We start from the raw sequence: 19,732 nt of genomic DNA on the forward strand, positions 1-19,732 counted from the left end.
GCCGACTACAAAAGAATGCAGCACATCACCTATTACTGCTGACAACCAGCCTGGATACATGAGGTTGTCAGCCCACCTTGCCGGTGATGACATCACTGATATAATGTCATAAGATCAGATATGAGACCACACCCCTTAGATAGTGACCCGCCCCCTGTGATGACATCACTGATGTACTGATGTAATGACTTGTGATTAGAGATGAGTGAACCTGTTGGATAAAGATTCGCCAATTTCAAATTCGGAGCAAGGCTTAGTCGGTTCGGCCCAGTAACCCCAAGCACTTTGCCCAAAAGTCGGCAATGTTCGGTTTTGTTTGATCCCTAATTGCGATTTTAAAAATTGCTTTTCTAATAACATGTTCTGCTTCTGGATAGGATGGTGGCGCTGTATGATGAATGGAGGGTTTGGGGACTCGGGAGAAGACAGATGCGCGTGGCACAATTTTTTTACCCTCAACTTTATTTGTGGATGTTCCTGCAGCCAATCACAGCGCAGCAAACATCCACACTTATCAGACACAAGGGCTTGTGTCATTGGCTGCCTAAGTCACATGTCCATCTGCATATAAAATGGTGACATGCGGTGTTGGCGCCATTTGTGAATGTTAAACGTTAGGGAAGGTGCTGCTAGACAGTGAGCTCAGCTAGGGGTTTAATGAGAGAGCGATAGTGTAGAATAGGGGCGTGCAGTGTAGGGAAAGCTGCGTGCCACAAATTAGCATTTCATAGAAATAGGGATTGCTACTTGTGAGTGCCTGCTAAAGAGTTGTCAGTGAAGTAAATCCTTATAGGTATTGCTTCTTACTGGCTGCTCCAAATTAGCCAGTGAACCACATTTCTAGGTATTGTTAGTTAGTACTGCCTGCTGTAAATTTGCTAGTGAACTAGCTAAATAGGTCTTGGCAGTTTTCAGTTTCTGCTCAAATTATCGCAGTGAACCACATCTCTAGTTATTGGTACTTTTTAGTGCCTTCACAATATTGCCATCTCAGGAAAGAAATAAATAATTAATCTTGTGTGACAGGTGTAGGCGCAGGGTTGTGAAACATCTGTCTGAAAGGGGAAGGGTACATCAACCATGAGTGGTAAATTATTACAAGGTTGTTGTGGAAGGGGGAAATAGGCGGGGTGTTGGAGGTGTGTGGGAAGTTCTTTTAGTCAAAGCTCTTGTGCAGGGGTCTTCATCCTCTCCCAAGAACAACTTCCGTTACCAGACAGCCTACTCCACGAGATTTCTTTGGCAGCCACACATCACTTCAACTTTGAAATGAGGCTGATAACAGCGGGTGCTGGAGTGGATGGCAAGCGCTGCATCAAGTGGCCTCCCCTCCTCTTATCATAGTATCATATCATAGTTTTTAAGGTTGAAGGGAGACTCTAAGTCCATCTAGTTCAACCCGTAGCCTAACATGTTGATCCAGAGGAAGGCAAAAAAAACCCAATGTGGCAAACAAGTTCCAATGGGGAAAAAATTTCCTCCTGACTCCACATCCGGCAATCAGACTAGTTCCCTGGATCAATACCCTGACATAAAATCTAATATACATAACTGGTAATATTACATTTTTCAAGAAAGGCGTCCAGGCTCTGCTTACATGTTAGTAGTGAATCACTCATTACAACATCATGCGGCAGAGAGCTCCATAGTGTCACTGCTCGTACAGTAAAGAATCCTCCTCTGTGATTATGATTAAACCTTCTTTCCTCAAGACGTAGCGGATGCCCCCGTGTTCCAGTCGCAGGCCTAGGTGTAAAAAGATTTTTGGAAAGGTCTCTGTACTGTCCCCTCATATATTTATACATTGTGATTAGATCCCCCTAAGCCTTCGTTTTTCCAAACTAAATAACCCCAAGTTTAATAACCTCTTCCTTCACCTCAACATCACACACACTTCATTCCTCAGAGGTGCCACTCCAATTATACTTGTTTCCCCCCCCCGCGTCACAAATATCCAACCGGCAAACTGACTGTGGGGAACCACACATGGGCGAGTCTCAGGAGCTGTTCACACATTGTACCCCATTTGCATCACAGGTCCGCTCCAAAGATTACCAGTCTCAAGGAGGAAAGCATCTGCACCGATGCCCAAAATCTTTGTGAGTGGGATCCTGGCCTGTACGAAGTAGGGTCCAAGCAGGATCCCGACCCTCGTCAACTGACGGTAACCCGAGTGGTGGAGGTGATGATGATGAGACTCAGATACCTGAGGCACACATGTACTGTCCTGTGATGTCAGGTCAGGAAGAGGAGGATGGGGACAACAGAGCATGACGATGAAGTTGCAGATCCCTCTTAGTGTGAACCCAGAGGCACGCAACTGAGTAGCTCAGCAGATGAGGACGAGGAGGAAGATGAAGATGTTACATTGGCGATTCCGGCACACATGTAGTGATGCAACCATGAGAAGCCTTGCATCCTCAGCCACAACTCTGGCTGTGGCCAGCATCGGTCGCTGGTCTATAGCTCGCAGGAAGGGTTGCCTAGCCTGGGCATTTTGTGAGACCGCAAAGGATGACCCAACTTCTGTTATCTGCCAGCGTTGTAAACAACGACTCAGTAGAGGCAGAAATAGTAATAATTTGACTACTACATTCGCAACCATCATGCATTACAGTGGGATTCTTACTACACTAAGATGTGGGCTACTGGGTCTACCCAAGCAACAGCCACCAAATAAATCGCGTCTGCTGCTTCTTCCTACTCCTGTGTCACCATCAAAACTATTCTCACACAGGTCTCCGACAACAGAACCTGCACTTGTTTACCCATTACAGTCAGGGTGAGTGAAAGCCCACTAGGTGTTATGGAAGTGGCCATGCCTGGTGTCTTTGACCCATGTGAGACACCAAGGTGACATCCTGTATGTTGCATGGACCATACCTCCCTGCTGTGCAAACACATTATGGGGAAATTGGGGAGGGGGGGGGGGGGGTAATTGACCTGCCGTGTGCCTGAAAGGTTTTTAATCTCAAAATTCCAAGATGGGTCTCCAAATTGTCTTTTGTCTGTAGTGCCAGGGTTCTGGAAGCAAGAGGCCTACACCTGTCATTCATGCATCTCTTTTTTTTTACATGAAAATACCATTGCATGTAGAAGTCTGACACATAGTGAATGACTGTTGAGAATAGTGCAGGAGTATCTAGAGCTCAATATCGATGCCATAAGGGGGTATTGGTCCCTTTTGCATTTTGGTCTTCAAAAATGGAAGCTCACCAGTCATACCTTGGTAGTTTTGGCCTGCCTGCCAGCCAGAGTTATCTCAGAACGTGCCTTCAGCGCTGCTGGAGGTGTATTGATGGATAAGCGCATCCGGCTGTCCCCTCATAGCGTAGACCGCCTAACTTTAATAAAGATGATCAAATGACATTTGATGTCATTTCCAATGACTGCCACCCCAGTCCCAGACTGTGCAAACTAGGCGATGGTGTAGTGCAGGGCTCTGGGAGCAAGAGGCCTACGCCTGTCACTCATGCATCTCTTGACTTTTTTAAGTAAAATGCTAGCCCATATCCAGAGTGTTGCATGGACCATAATTCCCTGCTGTGCAAATACTGTGGGGAATGGGGGAGGGGGGGCAGTTGATGCCACTGTCTTGCTGTCTTCCTGAAAGGTTTTGTAATCTCAAGACTCCAAGTGAGGGTCTCCAAATTGTCTTTTGTCTGTAGTGCCAGGGTTCTGGGAGCAAGAGGCCTATGCCTGTCACTCATGCATCATTTTTAACATTAAAATGCCAGGCCACATCCTGTGTGTAAGTCAAAGTAATCAGGCAGGGGTTGAATCAATATGGATTGCAGAATGCAGTCACACAGCTGCAGAGTTGTGGACCACTATCCAGGCCCAGTTTGATCAATGGTTGTCTACACTCAACTTGGAGCCAGGGAAGGCCGTGTGCGATAACGGTGCAAACCTGGTGGCGGCACTACGCCTGGGCGACATTACATATGTATTGCATGGATTAACCTGGTTGTACCGAAACTTCTAGGACAGTATTCCAGCCTGGATGCGCTGCTGCAATAGGCACGGTCGCTGTGTGCTCACTTTTTAAAATGGAAATGCAAGGCCTGTGTGTTGCATGGACCATACCTACCTGCTGTGCAAAGACACTATGGGGATATGGGGGGGGGGGCAATTGATGCCACTGTCCTGCTGTCTGCCTGAAAAGTCTTTAAATATCAATACTCCAAGATGAGTCTCCTAGTTGTGTCTTGTCTGTACTGGCCGGGGTACGGGAGCAGCAGCCCTGCACCTGTCTCTCATCCACCTCTATATTTATTATGTCAATAATCTAGGAAGCTAATCGCTATGCCAAAACAGCGGGGCTGCACTGAAAAACATTTTTCTGCTGTTTTGGAAGCTTTTTGACCCCCCCCTAAAGGTGTTTTCTCTGCCTTACATTTGGCCTCACATTGAATCCAATGGGGTTCGGAGTTCGGTTCAGTGACCGATTCTGTGAATGTAGTGTTTGTTAGGCTCGGCGAACCAAACCTTGAAACATTCGCTCATACCTACATGTGATCAGACATGCTACCACGCCCCTTATATACAGCCCCACCCTTGGTGATGACATCACTGATATAATGACATGTGATCAGACATGAGACCACGCCCCTTATATACAGCCCCGGTGGTGACATCACTGATATAATCAACAATAAGGAGTATGCTGGGCTCACTACTGTAAACCTGGTGCTCGGGAGAAAAATAGTCCATATACAATAAGAGAACCCCGGCACACAGTATGGAAGGAGGAAAATGGTCAATGATTCTTGTTGTATGTTGTGGTTTTATTCAAGAAAAAGTTTTCACAGCAAGTTGTAATACAGTCTTTTCATGACAACAGGAAATTGCATTAAAGTCCGACGTTTCGGCTCTTAATTAAGCCTTCATCAGGGACCAAAAGATACTAAATTTGAACAGACAAGATCACAGAAGACATAATTACAATAATATCATGTTCTGAGTAAAAACATAACAACAGAGTTTCTTCAGGTAATGTGATTCAAAATGTGGGAAGATAGACACAGTATAGAGCCATGATCACATACCTATACTGGCAGTGAAACGGTGGGGACCGAAGAAAAGCCAATGCCCTAAAGAAAATATAAGTATAAATAGGCAAAAGAAGGGAAACATGAATAGTAAGTATCACAGTAGAGTCACAAAAGGACGTTACCTAGAAGTGCCTATGGATCGCAGTGTGGGAGCCCAGACCCGGATATGACATCAGACGCCGTCTCACACATCTCCTTTATATACCGGGTTTCTACACTCTGCCCCTGGGCTCCCACACTGCGATCCATAGGCGCTTCTAGGTAACGTCCTTTTGTGACTCTACTGTGATACTTACTATTCATGTTTCCCTTCTTTTGCCTATTTATACTTATATTTTCTTTAGGGCATTGGCTTTTCTTCGGTCCCCACCGTTTCACTGCCAGTATAGGTATGTGATCATGGCTCTATACTGTGTCTATCTTCCCACTAATTAGGCTATAATACTGTCATGTTTTATTGCAGCCTTCCTTTCTTGTTGTTCTATTGTGCAGTCAGTTTACTGCGCTGACATGGAGCTCCAACCTTGAAGTAGTGTCCTGTCATACTGCGGTATGTTTTCTTTCACCCTCCTGTATCCATTAGGGTTCGCTTTTAACTATTGTTACTAATCTCCTTTTATATCTTTTTCTTTCATAGCGGCAAAAAATATATATATGTCCCTATACGTTGTATATGGTTAGTATACATGGGTTACTGCCCATCCATATGATTGGTGGGCTCCACTTCGGTCTTCCAATCATTTCACAGACACTATAGGTACGTGACCAATGGTGCCCATACCATATTCTATTTGATCCATGAAGCATTAACAGTGATATGTTATATTGCAGCCCCCTCCTCCTTTCATTGGGCATTTAACCCATTGCCCGATCACGATAAGCGTCCCCCTACTTCAACCCTGAGACAACCCCTTCATATACAGCGGTATGTCTGTAGTTTATTTCACTTTGCCTCACATTGTTTTACTACTGTACAATTCTTCTCATTATTGTCTTTCTGCCCTTTGTTCTATTATAGCGACAATACATACGTGTCAAAAGTATATTTCATTCCTCTACTATATATGAGCCGCAACCTACTCATATGATAAGGTGAACTTCATGGGTATGTGTCCCTTATTTCATATTTCCCATTTTTACCCATCTTTACATATAATGCCCCTTGCTAAATTCTTATAATTTTCGTTTTTTTCTTCTCTTTTCCATTCTCCTTCCCCTTTTTCTCCAGTAGCCACATCTTGTATTTACCTACATTTAACAACCGAAATCCTCCATTTTTGGAGATTCATAGATTCTTGAATGTAAGTTTATAGGCCATCCTCCCTGATTCATAGGCTATTATAGTTTATCACATTAGGGTGACTATAATTTCTTTTTCCATTTTTAGCCGTCAGTTCCTCATTTCCTAGTGTTGTTAATAGGACCCTTTTATGACAACATCAGTACGGGTATGTCTCTCCTCTCTCTTTTCTCTTTTTTTCCCCTCTTTCTCCCCTTCGTTACTTCCTCTTCTCTTTTCTCCCCTTTTCCCCTGTTTCCTCTTTGACTCATTTTCACCTCTCTCTTCTTCCCCCTCTTCCCCCCATCCCCCCCCCCTCCCCTCCCCCCATCGGATGTACATCTGACTCACTTTGCTTCATGTGCACTGATTTTCACATTTTGAATCACATTACCTGAAGAAACTCTGTTGTTATGTTTTTACTCAGAACATGATATTATTGTAATTATGTCTTCTGTGATCTTGTCTGTTCAAATTTAGTATCTTTTGGTCCCTGATGAAGGCTTAATTAAGAGCCGAAACGTCGGACTTTAATGCAATTTCCTGTTGTCATGAAAAGACTGTATTACAACTTGCTGTGAAAACTTTTTCTTGAATAAAACCACAACATACAACAAGAATCATTGACCATTTTCCTCCTTCCATACTGTGTGCCAGGGTTCTCTTATTGTGTATCACTGATATAATGACATGTGATCAGACATGAGACCACGCCCCTTATATAAAGCCCCGCCCCGGTGGTGACATCACTGATATAATGACATGTGATCAGACATGAGACCACGCCCCTTATATACAGCCCCGGTGGTGACATCACTGATATAATGACATGTGATCAGACATGATATCACGCCCCTTATATACAGCCCCGGTGGTGACATCACTGATATGACGTGATCAGACATGATACCACGCCCCTTATATACAGCCCCGCCCTGCTGATGACATCACTGATATAATGACATGTGATCAGACATGATACCACGCCCCTTATATTCAGCACCGCCCTTGGTGATGACATCACTGATATGACGTGATCAGACATGAGACCACGCCCCTTATATACAGCCCCGCCCCGGTGGTGACATCACTGATATAATAGAGTGCACACTTTCAGTCTCTACCATTATCATCTTTTCCACCGGAGAATATAGAAAAGCTTTATTATACAGATGCACTTTATACAAGGATTAGTTACAGGCCGGTGTCTACATCACAGCAGTGCCCCCTTCAGTCCATACATTACATGCAGAATAAGGTGCAGCACGGCGGTGACCGCTGCAGGTATCATGGGGTCGCTTTGCTTTTGCCTCCTTCCCCAGGATATCAAAGTACAGCAAGCAGCGACATAACAAGGAGCTGCCAGAACCTGCCATGGACGGGGCCGGAACAGAGGTGTAGGACGTCATGTCTTCTACCCTAGTCACAGCCAGAGCTTTATTCAGAATTCTGCATCTACATAATATCTTATGCATCAGTCACATCAGTTATGAATACAGCTCTAGAGGTGACTGGAGGATAAGACATGATCTAACAGCAGAATAGTGACTGCAGCTCTGGAGGTGACTGGAGGATAAGAAACGATGTAACAGCAGAATAGTGACTGCAGCCCTGGGGGTGACTGAAGGATAAGACATGATGTAACTGCAGAATAATGACTGGAGGATAAGACACAATGTAACAACAGAATAGTGACTGCAGCTCTGGGGGTAACTGGAGGATAAGACACAATGTAACAACAGAATAGTGACTGCAGCTGCGGAGGTGACTGGAAGATAACATACGTTGTAACAGCAGAATTGTGACTGCAGCTCTGAAGGTGTCTGGAAGAGAAGACACGATGTAACAGCAGAATTGTGACTGCAGCTCTGAAGGTGTCTGGAGGAGAAGACACGATGTAACAGCAGAATTGTGACTGCAGCTCTGGAGGGGACTGTATGGATCACCGTTTCAGTGATTTGTCAGGTCTCATGTTTCTGTGTATTCCACTTCTCTTCTTCTCTGATCTTATGACATCATCATGTGGGCGGGGCATCAGTTAATGTGTTTGCTACCATGTGCAGTCTGGGTACAGGTGACAGCATCACGTGACATCGACCCCAGAGATCGTCTGGCTGCAGCCGAGGGAACCTTAATCCCTCACCCCTATAATATGTGTGGCCCCCAACTAATTTCACACCGACCGACACAATGACACAGACCAACCCAACGGCCCAGACCTCCTCCACACCAACCCTACTGCCTAGACCTCCTCCACACCAACCCAACGACACAGACCAACCCAACAGCCCAGACATCCTCCACACCAACCCAACTGCCTAGACCTCCTCCACACCGACCCAACGACACAGACCTCCTCCACACTGACCCAACGACACAGACCAACCCAACGGCCCAGACATCCTCCACACCAACCCAACTGCCTAGACCTCCTCCACACCAACCCAACGGCCCAGACCTCCTCCACACCGACCCAACGACACAGACCAACCCAACAGCCCAGACATCCTCCACACCAACCCAACTGCCTAGACCTCCTCCACACCGACCCAACGACACAGACCTCCTCCACACCGACCCAACGACACAGACCAACCCAACGGCCCAGACATCCTCCACACCAACCCAACGGCCCAGACCTCCTCCACACCGACCCAACGACACAGACCAACCCAACTGCCTAGACCTCCTCCACACCAACCCAACGGCCCAGACCTCCTCCACACCGACCCAACGACACAGACCGACCCAACGACACAGACCAACCCAACGGCCCAGACATCCTCCACACCGACCCAACGACACAGACCAACCCAACTGCCTAGACCTCCTCCACACCAACCCAACGGCCCAGACCTACTCCACACCGACCCAACGACACAGACTGACCCAACGACACAGACCAACCCAACGGCCCAGACCTCCTCCACACCGACCCAGACCTCCTCCACACCGACCCAACGACCCAAACCTCCTCCACACCCACCCAACAGCCCAGACCTCCTCCACAGCAACCCAACGGTACAGATCAACACAATGGCACAGACCTCCTCCACAGCAACCCAACAGCATAGACCTCCTCCACACCGACCCAACGACATAGACCAACCCAACGGCCCAGACCTCCTCCACACCGACCCAACGGCCCAGACCTCATCCACACTCACCCAACGGCCCAGACCTCCTCCACAGCAACACAACGGCACAGACCAACACAATGGCACAGACCTCCTCCACAGCAACCTAACAGCAAAGACCTCCTCCAAACCAACCCAACAGCACAGACCGATAAAACGACCCAGACCTCCTCCACAGCAACCCAACAGCACAGACCTCCTGGACACAGACCCAACGTCCCAGACCTCCACACCTACCCAACGACACAGACCTTCTCCACACTGACCCAATGGCATAGACCTCCTCCACACCGATTCAACGGCACAGACCTCCTCGACAGCAACAAAATGGCACAGACCTCCTTCACAGCAACCCAACGGCACAGACCTCCTCCACACCGAGCCAATGGCACAGGCTGACCCAACTGCCCAAACCTTCTCCCCACTAACCCAACAGTCTAGACCTCCTCCACACCGACCCAACGGCACAGACCTCCTCCACAGCAACCCAATGACACAGACCTCCTCTACACCAAGCCAATGGCGTAGGCTGACCCAACGGCCTAGACCTCCTACACACCGACCCAATGGCCCAGATCTCCTCCACACTGACCCAATGGCACAGACCTCCTCCACACAGACCCAACGGCCCAGACGTCCTCCACACCTACGCAATGGCACAAACCAACCCAATGACCCAGACCTCCTTCATAGCATAGACCACCTCCAGACCTACCCAACATCCCAGACCTCTTTCACAGCACAGGCTTACTCTAACATACAGACCTCCTCCACAGCACAGACTGACTCCACACTGACCCAGTACCCCAGACTGACCCAATGGCCCAGACCTCCTCCACAGTGCAGAATGATTCCAAAATATATCCCTCCTCCACAGACTGACTCTACACCGATCCAACGGCACAGAACTCCTCTACAGTACAGACTGACTGCAGACCGGCTCAACGGCCCAGACCTCCTCTACAGCATAGACTGACTCCAGACCGATTCAACGGCCCAGACCTCCTCCACAGTACAGACTGATTCGAACGTACAGACCCCCTCCACAGCACAAACTGACTCCACACTGACCAAACATCGCAGACCGACCCAACAGCCCAGACCTCCTCCACAGCACAGACCGACTTAACTCCGACCCAAAGGCCCAGACCTCCTCCACACTGACCCAACAACCCAGACTGACCTAACGGCCCAGACCTCCTCCACATAAACCCAACAGCCCAGACCTCCCCCAAACCTACCCAACAGCCCAGACCGACCCTAAAGCCCAGACCTTCTTCACAGCATAAACCACCTCCAGACCGACCCAACGTCCCAGACCTTCTCCACAGCACAGGCTGACTAACATATAGCCCTTCTCCACAGCACAGACTGACTCCATCGTACAGACCGACCCCACACCTCCACCACAGCACAGATGATATCTACGGTGCAGACGAACCCCACGCTGATGGCCGACCCAACCACGCAAACTTAGTCCACACCAATCCCACTGTGTGGCTTGAGCCTGTAAAGACCACACAGCGCCCTCACACCAACCACTCAATAACTGACTGCACACTGACCCTGCAGTACAGACCGACCCCACCATGGAGATTGACTCCAACATACAGACAGACCCCACACCACTCCCCCAGAGAAGATGACCCTACAGTGCAGACCAACCCCACACCACCCCCACCACACAAACTGACAATGATCCCAATACACAGACAACGCTACAATGGAGACCACCCCCACAAGGAAGACCAATCTCCCTCCCCCCCCCCCCCCCCCCGCACAGGCTCACTCCACACTGACCCCACTGTACTGTGTAATCCCACCACGGTGACCAGTGCCACTGCAGCCACCAGCTGACCCCACCGCAGTATGACGCCCGTCTGTCTCTTTCTGTCTGGATGACACCACTGGACGACATGCACTGAGGTGGTCTCTGCTGTCCCTGCCGCTCCTCACTCCACAGACGTTCGTGGATGGGGGGCTGCGTACAGAGGGCGATGCGGGGGCACACACATATGGGGGCATAGATGAGCGTCCTCCGCCATTGTGCTACTTCCATACCACCTCCCCCCAGTCCCGGCCCTACACGACTGCCACGTCATGTCACTATGTACAGCTGCCGGCACATGACCCCAGATGTACTGCGGCCCCCCACCGCGAGAGTCGCTTCATGTACTTATACACATCTGTATATCCTATCGCATTTAAAGGGCTGGCGCGCCTCCTGTAATGGACCTACAATGAACGTTCTGAGACTTTTTATCAGACATTGTGTTTCCCTTTGACACAATACACAATATCTCCGCCTGCTGCCAATGAATGGAGACCTGCTCCTGATCTAGACCTGCTCCACAGCTGAGGGTTTGGTGCTAATGCAGGCAGGAGCCATCTGGAGTCCAGGCTATTTAGATGATAGGGGATTGCTCAAACAAGACACAACTGAAGCAAACCCTCAGCTGTGAGATCAGAATGTTTCCAGTCACTTACAGCAAACAGAGATTTTGAAAATGGTTAGGAGCTGAAATGTTTATGAGAAAGCTGGAGGAGGTTTCATCCGGCAGTGATGGAGCGCGGCGCACTGTGTCCTGGAGACCCTCCTGCGCAGAGCTGCTCTTTGTCCTGGAGACCCTCCTGCGCAGAGCCGCTGTGTCCTGGAGACCCTCCTGCGCAGAGCCGCTCTGTGTCCTGGAGACCCTCCTGCACAGAGCCGCTGTGTCCTGGAGACCCTCCTGCGCAGAGCTGCTCTTTGTCCTGGAGACCCTCCTGTGCAGAGCCGCTGTGTCCTGGAGACCCTCCTGCTCAGAGCCGCTGTGTCCTGGAGACCCTCCTACGTAGAGTCGCTGTGTCCTGAAGACCCTCCTGCACAGAGCCGCTCTGTGTCCTGGAGACCCTCCTGCGCAGAGCCGCTGTGTCCTGGAGACTCTCCTACGTAGAGTCGCTGTGTCCTGAAGAACCTCCTGCGCAGAGCCGCTCTGTGTCCTGGAGACCCTCCTGCGCAGAGCCGCTGTGTCCTGGAGACCCTCCTACGTAGAGCCGCTGTGTCCTGGAGACCCTCCTACGTAGAGTCGCTGTGTCCTGAAGACCCTCCTGCGCAGAGCCGCCTGCGGGCGCACAGCATTGTGAATAGTCAGCAGCGGTTGCTGGCTGAATGACGCTGTGAACGCAGCCACAGAATCCACTCATAAAGGACCCGGCATTCATATCGTCCCCGGGGGCTCGGCACGGTCGCCCCCACTACCGGAGAGCCGCTGTCCAGCAGAAGCCGGCACTTCAATCTTCTGGAACGTGAGGAGCTTCCCGCTGGCGGCGGCGACACGAGGTCAGGAGGGCGGGGTGTCCGCCTTATCTGCAAGACAAGAGACGCGAGGAGATGAGGACGGCCACGGACACATCACCAGTGACTGAGCCCCACGGGACGTCCACTACTGACCGCCAGAAGTGGAAATGGTGCCGTCGTCTGCTGCCGAGAAGATGAGGTCCGTCCCATCTGTAATCAGCGAAGATCTCGACCTCTGACATCGATCCCCGGAGCGCGTCCTGCGGAGGACGATCTGATGGAGGAGAGGACATGGACATGAAGAGACCCTGTGTCCTGCAGGACCGCCGCCGACAACCTGCAGGTATACTATGTGTGAGGTTGTCAGCCCCGCCCCCTGGTGATGACATCACTGATGTAATGATGGGATCAGACATGAGATCTTTACTCGTCAGTCCTCCAGTGGCCGGGGTCTCCCCGGGGTCCTCACCTTCCGGCTCTGGGGGCTGCTGGGGGCGGACGCGCTTGTGTACAGGCTCAGGCTGGAGTTGGAGTTGCTCGGGGACAGCCCTTTGGTTTTGGCCTGGCTCCCCGCACGGCTTGCGGTTGATGAGGATAATTCGGGGGTCAGATACTTCTCGTTGATCTTCAGGTTGGTTCTTCCTTTCACTGTAAGAACAGAATGATCAAGAGAAAGCAGAGAAGTCAGAGCTGACAACCTGACAACCCTGGAGCCAGGAACGTCTCATACTCCCTCCTCTACTGACCTATCTGCACCCCATATTTCCATTTCTATGGCTGGCTCCACCATTACCCCCGCAGCACGCGGCTGTCTTCCCTTCACTCCCTATATCCAATCACTCGCTCGCTCATGTCACCTGCGCCTCAAAAACATCTCCAGGATCCGTTGTTTTCTTCCCTTTGACTGTATTCATTCTCGCCAGCGCTACTGCAGATCGTCCTCTACTGATCGGTCCCCTCTTACTAAACTTCCCACTGTCCAATCAATCCTCAATGCAGCAGCTGGGGACAGATTCCTTTCCAACCACTACACCACTGCCTCCACCCTGTGCCAGTCATTGCACTGGTTACCCATCCACTACAGTGTAAAATATAAACTTAGCATTCTCATCCGCAAAGCTCCACACAATGCCGCACCGAACTACATCTCCTCCTCATCTCTGTCTATCACCTACCCATCCTCTCCACAGTGCTGCACCCCCTACATCTCCTTCTCATCTCTGTCTATCACCCTACCCGTCCTCTCCACAGTTCTGCACCACCCTACATCTCCTCCTCATCTCTGTCTATCACCTACCCGTCCTCTCCACAGTTCTGCACCACCCTACATCTCCTCCTCATCTCTGTCTATCACCTACCCGTCCTCTCCACAGTTCTGCACCACCCTACATCTCCTCCTCATCTCTGTCTATCACCTACCCGTCCTCTGCACAGTTCTGCACCCCCTACATCTCCTCCTCATCTTTGTCTATCACCTACCCATCGTCTCCACAGTGCTGCACCGCCCTACCTCTCCTCCTCATCTCTATCACCTACCCATCCTCTCCGCAGTGCTGCACCCCCTACATCTCCTCCTCATCTTTGTCTATCACCTACCCATCGTCTCCACAGTGCTGCACCGCCCTACCTCTCCTCCTCATCTCTATCACCTACCCGTCCTCTCCGCAGTGCTGCACCCCCTACATCTCCTCCTCTGTCTATCACCCTACCCGTCCTCTCCACAGTTCTGCACCACCCTACATCTCCTCCTCATCTCTGTCTATCACCTACCTGTCCTCTCCACAATTCTGCACCATCCTACATCTCCTCCTCATCTCTATCACCTACCCTTCCTCTCCACAGTTCTGCACCCCCCTACATCTCCTCCTCATCTTTGTCTATCACCTACCCATCGTCTCCACAGTGCTGCACCGCCCTACCTCTCCTCCTCATCTCTGTCTATCACCCTTCCCGTCCTCTCCACAGTTCTGCACCACCGTACATCTCCTCCTCATCTCTGTCTATCACCTACCCGTCCTCTCCACAGTGCTGCACCACCCTACATCTCCTCCTCATCTCTGTCTATCACCCTACCCGCCCTCTCCGCAGTTCTGCATCACTGTACATGTCCTTCTCATCTCTGTCTATCACCCTACCCGTCCTCTCCACAGTTCTGCACCCCCTACCTCTCCTCCTCATCTTTGTCTATCACCAAGCCATCCTCTCCGAAGTTCTGCACGCTCCCTACTTCTTCTCTACCACCCTACTCAACCTCTGCACAGTTCTGCACCACCTTACATCTCCTCATCCTTCTCATTTGTCTATACAGACACTGGCCAGTGACGGGGTCATACATGTACAGACACTGGCCAATGACCAGCTCCTACACGTACATATACAGACACTGGCCAGTGACGGGGTCATACATGTACAGATACTGGCCGGTGACGGGGTCATACATGTACAGATACTGGCCGGTGACAGGATCATACATGTACAGATACTGGCCGGTGACGGGATCATACATGTACAGATACTGGCCAGTGACGGGGTCATACATGTACAGATACTGGCCAGTGACGGGGTCATACATGTACAGATACTGGCCGGTGACGGGGTCATACATGTACATATACTGGCCGTTATATGAACGCCCCTATTTCAGGGCCGGACACAATAACCTTTTGTTACCTTCGTGTCCCCCCATTTCCTCACAGATTGTAGCTTGTGAGCGGGACCCTCACTCCTCCTGTGATCTTTGTGTTACTCTGCAATGTCTGGTATTGTCTGTACATGTCCCCTCTGACGTGTACAGCGCTGCAGTATATGCTGGCGCTATACAAATAACATTATTATATAGTGAGTATGTGACGCACCTCTGCAGGGGTCATTCTTCACCAAGAATTCATCCAGAGCGATCCAGCCGCCTCCCACCCGCACCATGAGGGTGCTGCGCAGAATCCGGACCATCCGCAGCTGCTGAGACTCCCCAAACTGAGGGAGACACAAACTGACAATCTGACACAGCGAGGAGAGGGCTGCAGACACAGGGGGATCTCTACAGCGGGGGCTGCAGACACAGGGGGATCCCTACAGCGGGGGCTGCAGACACAGGGGGATCCCTACAGCGGGGGCTGCAGACACAGGGGGATCCCTACAGCGGGGGCTGCAGACACAGGGGGATCCCTACAGCGGGGGCTGCAGACACAAGTGGATCCCTGCAGCGGGGGCTGCAGACGCAAGGGGATCCCTACAGCGGGGGCTGCAGACACAAGGGGATCCCTACAGCGGGGGCTGCAGACACAGGGGGATCCCTACAGCGAGGGCTACAGACACAGGGGGATCCCTACAGCGAGGGCTGCAGACACAGGGTAATCCATACAGCAGAGACTGCAGATATACGGGGATCCCTTCAGCAAGTGCTGCAGACACAGGGGATCCCTACAGCAGGGGGCTGCAGACACAAGAGGATCCCTATAGTGAGGGCAGCAAACAGGGGGATCCCTATAGCGGTGGCTGCAGACACAGGGGGATCCCTACAGCGGGGGCTGAAGACACAGGGTGATCCCTACAGCAGGGCTGCAGACACAGGGTGATTCATACAGCAGGGGCTGCAGACACAGGGTGATCCCTACAGTGGGGGGCTGCAGACACAGGGTGATCCCCCTACAACAGGGGCTGCAGACATAGGGGGATCCCTACAGCGGGGGCTGCAGACATAGGGGGATCCCTACAGCGGGGGCTGCAGACACAGGGGGATGCCTACAGCGGGGGCTGCAGACACAGGGGGATCCCTACAGCGGGGGCTGCAGACACAGGGGGATCCCTACAGCGGGGGCTGCAGACACAAGTGGATCCCTACAGCGGGGGCTGCAGACACAAGGGGATCCCTACAGTGGGGGCTGCAGACACAAGGGGATCCCTACAGCGGGGGCTGCAGACACAAGGGGATCCCTACAGCGGGGGCTGCAGACGCAAGGGGATCCCTACAGCGGGGGCTGCAGACAGAAGGGGATCCCTACAGCGGGGGCTGCAGACACAGGGGGATCCCTACAGCGGGGGCTACAGACACAGGGGGATCCCTACAGCGAGGGCTGCAGACACAGGGTAATCCATACAGCAGAGACTGCAGATATACGGGGATCCCTTCAGCAAGTGCTGCAGACACAGGGGATCCCTACAGCAGGGGGCTGCAGACACAAGAGGATCCCTATAGTGAGGGCAGCAGACAGGGGGATCCCTATAGCGGGGGCTGAAGACACAGGCTGATCCCTACAGCAGGGCTGCAGACACAGGGTGATTCATACAGCAGGGGCTGCAGACACAGGGTGATCCCCCTACAGCAGGGGCTGCAGACATAGGGGGATCCCTACAGCGGGGGGCTGCAGACACAGGGTGATCCCCCTACAGCAGGGGCTGGAGACACAGGGGGATCCCTACAGCGAGGACTGCAGACACAGGAGAATACATACAGCGGATACTGCAGACACAGGGTGATCCCTACAGCGGGGGCTACAGACACAGGGTGATCCCTACAGCGGGGGCTACAGACACGGGGTGATCTCTACAGCGAAGGCTGCAGACACAGGGGGATCCCTACAGCGAGGACTGCAGACACAGGGGGATCCATACAGTGGGGACTGCAGACACAGGGGGATCCATACAGTGGGGACTGCAGACACAGGGGGATCCATACAGTGGGGACTGCAGACACAGGAGGATCCCTACAGCGGGGGCCACAGTCACCTGGAAATCCATTTACACACAGGGGACAATGTGGGAATGGCACAATAAACCACAACGATCAGCTAATGCACATTATGCCGGGTACGTCACATATCGGGATGGGGGGAGGGTCACAGGTGTGGGGTGACACGTCTGACGCGACATGTACGGGGGCGCCTCCCTAGAGAAAACGCGGGAGCAGAAGCTCGGGGGAAAAGAACAAAGGTCTGCGGGGGACAGAGAGAGAAAGCAGAATAAAATCAGCAGTAGAAGATTGCAGAGAGGAGGATGAGCGGAGGGGAGGCATGGAGGACCCCTGCAGACCGGTGTCAGGAGGACCCCTGCAGACCGGTGTCAGGAGGACCCCTGCAGACCGGTGTCAGGAGGACCCCTGCAGACCGGTGTCAGGAGGACCCCTGCAGACCGGTGTCAGGAGGAGCCCTGCAGACCGGTGTCAGGAGGAGCCCTGCAGACCGGTGTCAGGAGGAGCCCTGCAGACCGGTGTCAGGAGGAGCCCTGCAGACCGGTGTCAGGAGGAGCCCTGCAGACCGGTGTCAGGAGGAGCCCTGCAGACCGGTGTCAGGAGGACCCCTGCAGACCGGTGTCAGGAGGACCCCTGCAGACTGGTGTCAGGAGGACCCCTGCAGACCGGTGTCAGGAGGAGCCCTGCAGACCGGTGTCAGGAGGAGCCCTGCAGACCGGTGTCAGGAGGACCCCTGCAGACCGGTGTCAGGAGGAGCCCTGCAGACCGGTGTCAGGAGACCCCCTGCAGACCGGTGTCAGGAGGGACCCTGCAGACCGGTGTCAGGAGGACCCCTGCAGACCGGTGTCAGGAAGACCTCTGCAGACCGGTGTCAGGAGGAGCCGCGCAGACCGGTGTCAGGAGGAGCCCCGCAGACCGGTGTCAGGAGGAGCCCTGCAGACCGGTGTCAGGAGGAGCCCTGCAGACCGGTGTCAGGAGGACCCCTGCAGACCGGTGTCAGGAGGACCCCTGCAGACCGGTGTCAGGAGGAGCCCTGCAGACCGGTGTCAGGAGGAGCCCTAAAGACCGGTGTCCGGAGGACCCCTGCAGACCGGTGTCCGGAGGACCCCTGCAGACCGGTGTCAGGAGGACCCCTGCAGACCGGTGTCAGGAAGACCTCTGCAGACCGGTGTCAGGAGGAGCCCTAAAGACCGGTGTCAGGAGGACCCCTGCAGACCGGTGTCAGGAGGACCCCTGCAGACCGGTGTCAGGAGGCCCCTTGCAGACCGGTGTCAGGAGGACCCCGGAAGCACCAGGGTAAGGGCCCGGCTCAGGGCCTCCTATGTCAGGACTCCCTTTGTTATGCCATCTGTGGGGTCGGGCAGTCGGGTGAAGATGAGGGGGGTCGGGATGAATGACATCCACACATGGCGGACGGTTCTGCACTCACCCGATATCGGTTGGCGCTGATCTGCTCCACCTGGAACCGCTTTGCACAATTGCACTGAGCCACCTGTCTATTGACCTAGAGAAGGAGGAGATCAGCGTTACAGGGGGAGGCGGGCGGCTGCTCGGGGGGCTGCGAGGTTCTGCTCCTAACCTCATCCTGGATCTGGTCAGCGTCTGCGATTCTCCTCAGGGGGTCTCTGCTGGGGTGCAGGGCGCTGACAAACTCGTAATAATCAATGAAGCCATCTCCATTAATGTCAAAGATGTTCGCAACAGCCGTCATCTCCAGAGAGTTTGTGGGGAATCCTGCGGGGAGGCAGACACGTTGTGTGTATGGGAATCTCATGAGCAGCACAATGTTGTTCAGAGCTCCGAGATAATAAGTCAAAGCTCTGAGATAATAAGTCAGAGCTCCGAGATAATAAGTCAAAGCTCCAAGATAATAAGTCAGAGCCCAGAGATAATAAGTCAAAGCTCCAAGATAATAAGTCAGAGCCCAGAGATAATAAGTCAAAGCTCCAAGATAATAAGTCAGAGCTCCGAGATAATAAGTCAGAGCTCCGAGATAATAAGTCAGAGCTCCGAGATAATAAGTCAGAGCTCCTAGATAATAAGTCACAGCTACAAGATAATAAGGCAGAGCTCCGAGATAATAAGTCAGAGCTCCGAGATAATAAGTCAAAGCTCTGAGATAAGTCAGAGCCCAGAGATAATAAGTCAAAGCTCCAAGATAATAAGTCAGAGCCCAGAGATAAGTCAAAGCTCCAAGATAATAAGTCAGAGCTCCGAGATAATAAGTCAGAGCTCCAAGATAATAAGTCAGAGCTCCGAGATAATAAGTCAAAGCTTCGAGATAACTAGTCAGAGCTC

At 52.1% G+C, this 19,732-nt stretch overlaps 1 protein-coding gene across 3 annotated transcripts in view; it reads right to left on the bottom strand.

The window, feature by feature from the left end:
• Window positions 1-11,250: 11,250 nt before the first annotated feature.
• The window catches only part of LOC142316948 (microtubule-actin cross-linking factor 1, isoforms 6/7-like), a 204,694-nt gene continuing 196,212 nt past the window's right edge, over window positions 11,251-19,732 (bottom strand). For 2 of the 3 annotated variants that reach the window (XM_075352764.1, XM_075352765.1), the window contains exons 35-40: window positions 19,014-19,168; window positions 18,864-18,938; window positions 15,603-15,720; window positions 13,217-13,395; window positions 12,901-13,021; window positions 11,251-12,816 (exon numbers count right to left, since the gene is read on the bottom strand). In XM_075352764.1, the coding sequence (XP_075208879.1) occupies window positions 12,791-12,816; window positions 12,901-13,021; window positions 13,217-13,395; window positions 15,603-15,720; window positions 18,864-18,938; window positions 19,014-19,168 (674 nt within the window). In that variant the 3' untranslated portion in view covers window positions 11,251-12,790. The other variant, XM_075352766.1, reaches the window with a different exon arrangement.

Source organism: Anomaloglossus baeobatrachus, chromosome 6, assembly GCF_048569485.1.
Source record: "Anomaloglossus baeobatrachus isolate aAnoBae1 chromosome 6, aAnoBae1.hap1, whole genome shotgun sequence".
NCBI lineage: Eukaryota > Metazoa > Chordata > Amphibia > Anura > Aromobatidae > Anomaloglossus > Anomaloglossus baeobatrachus.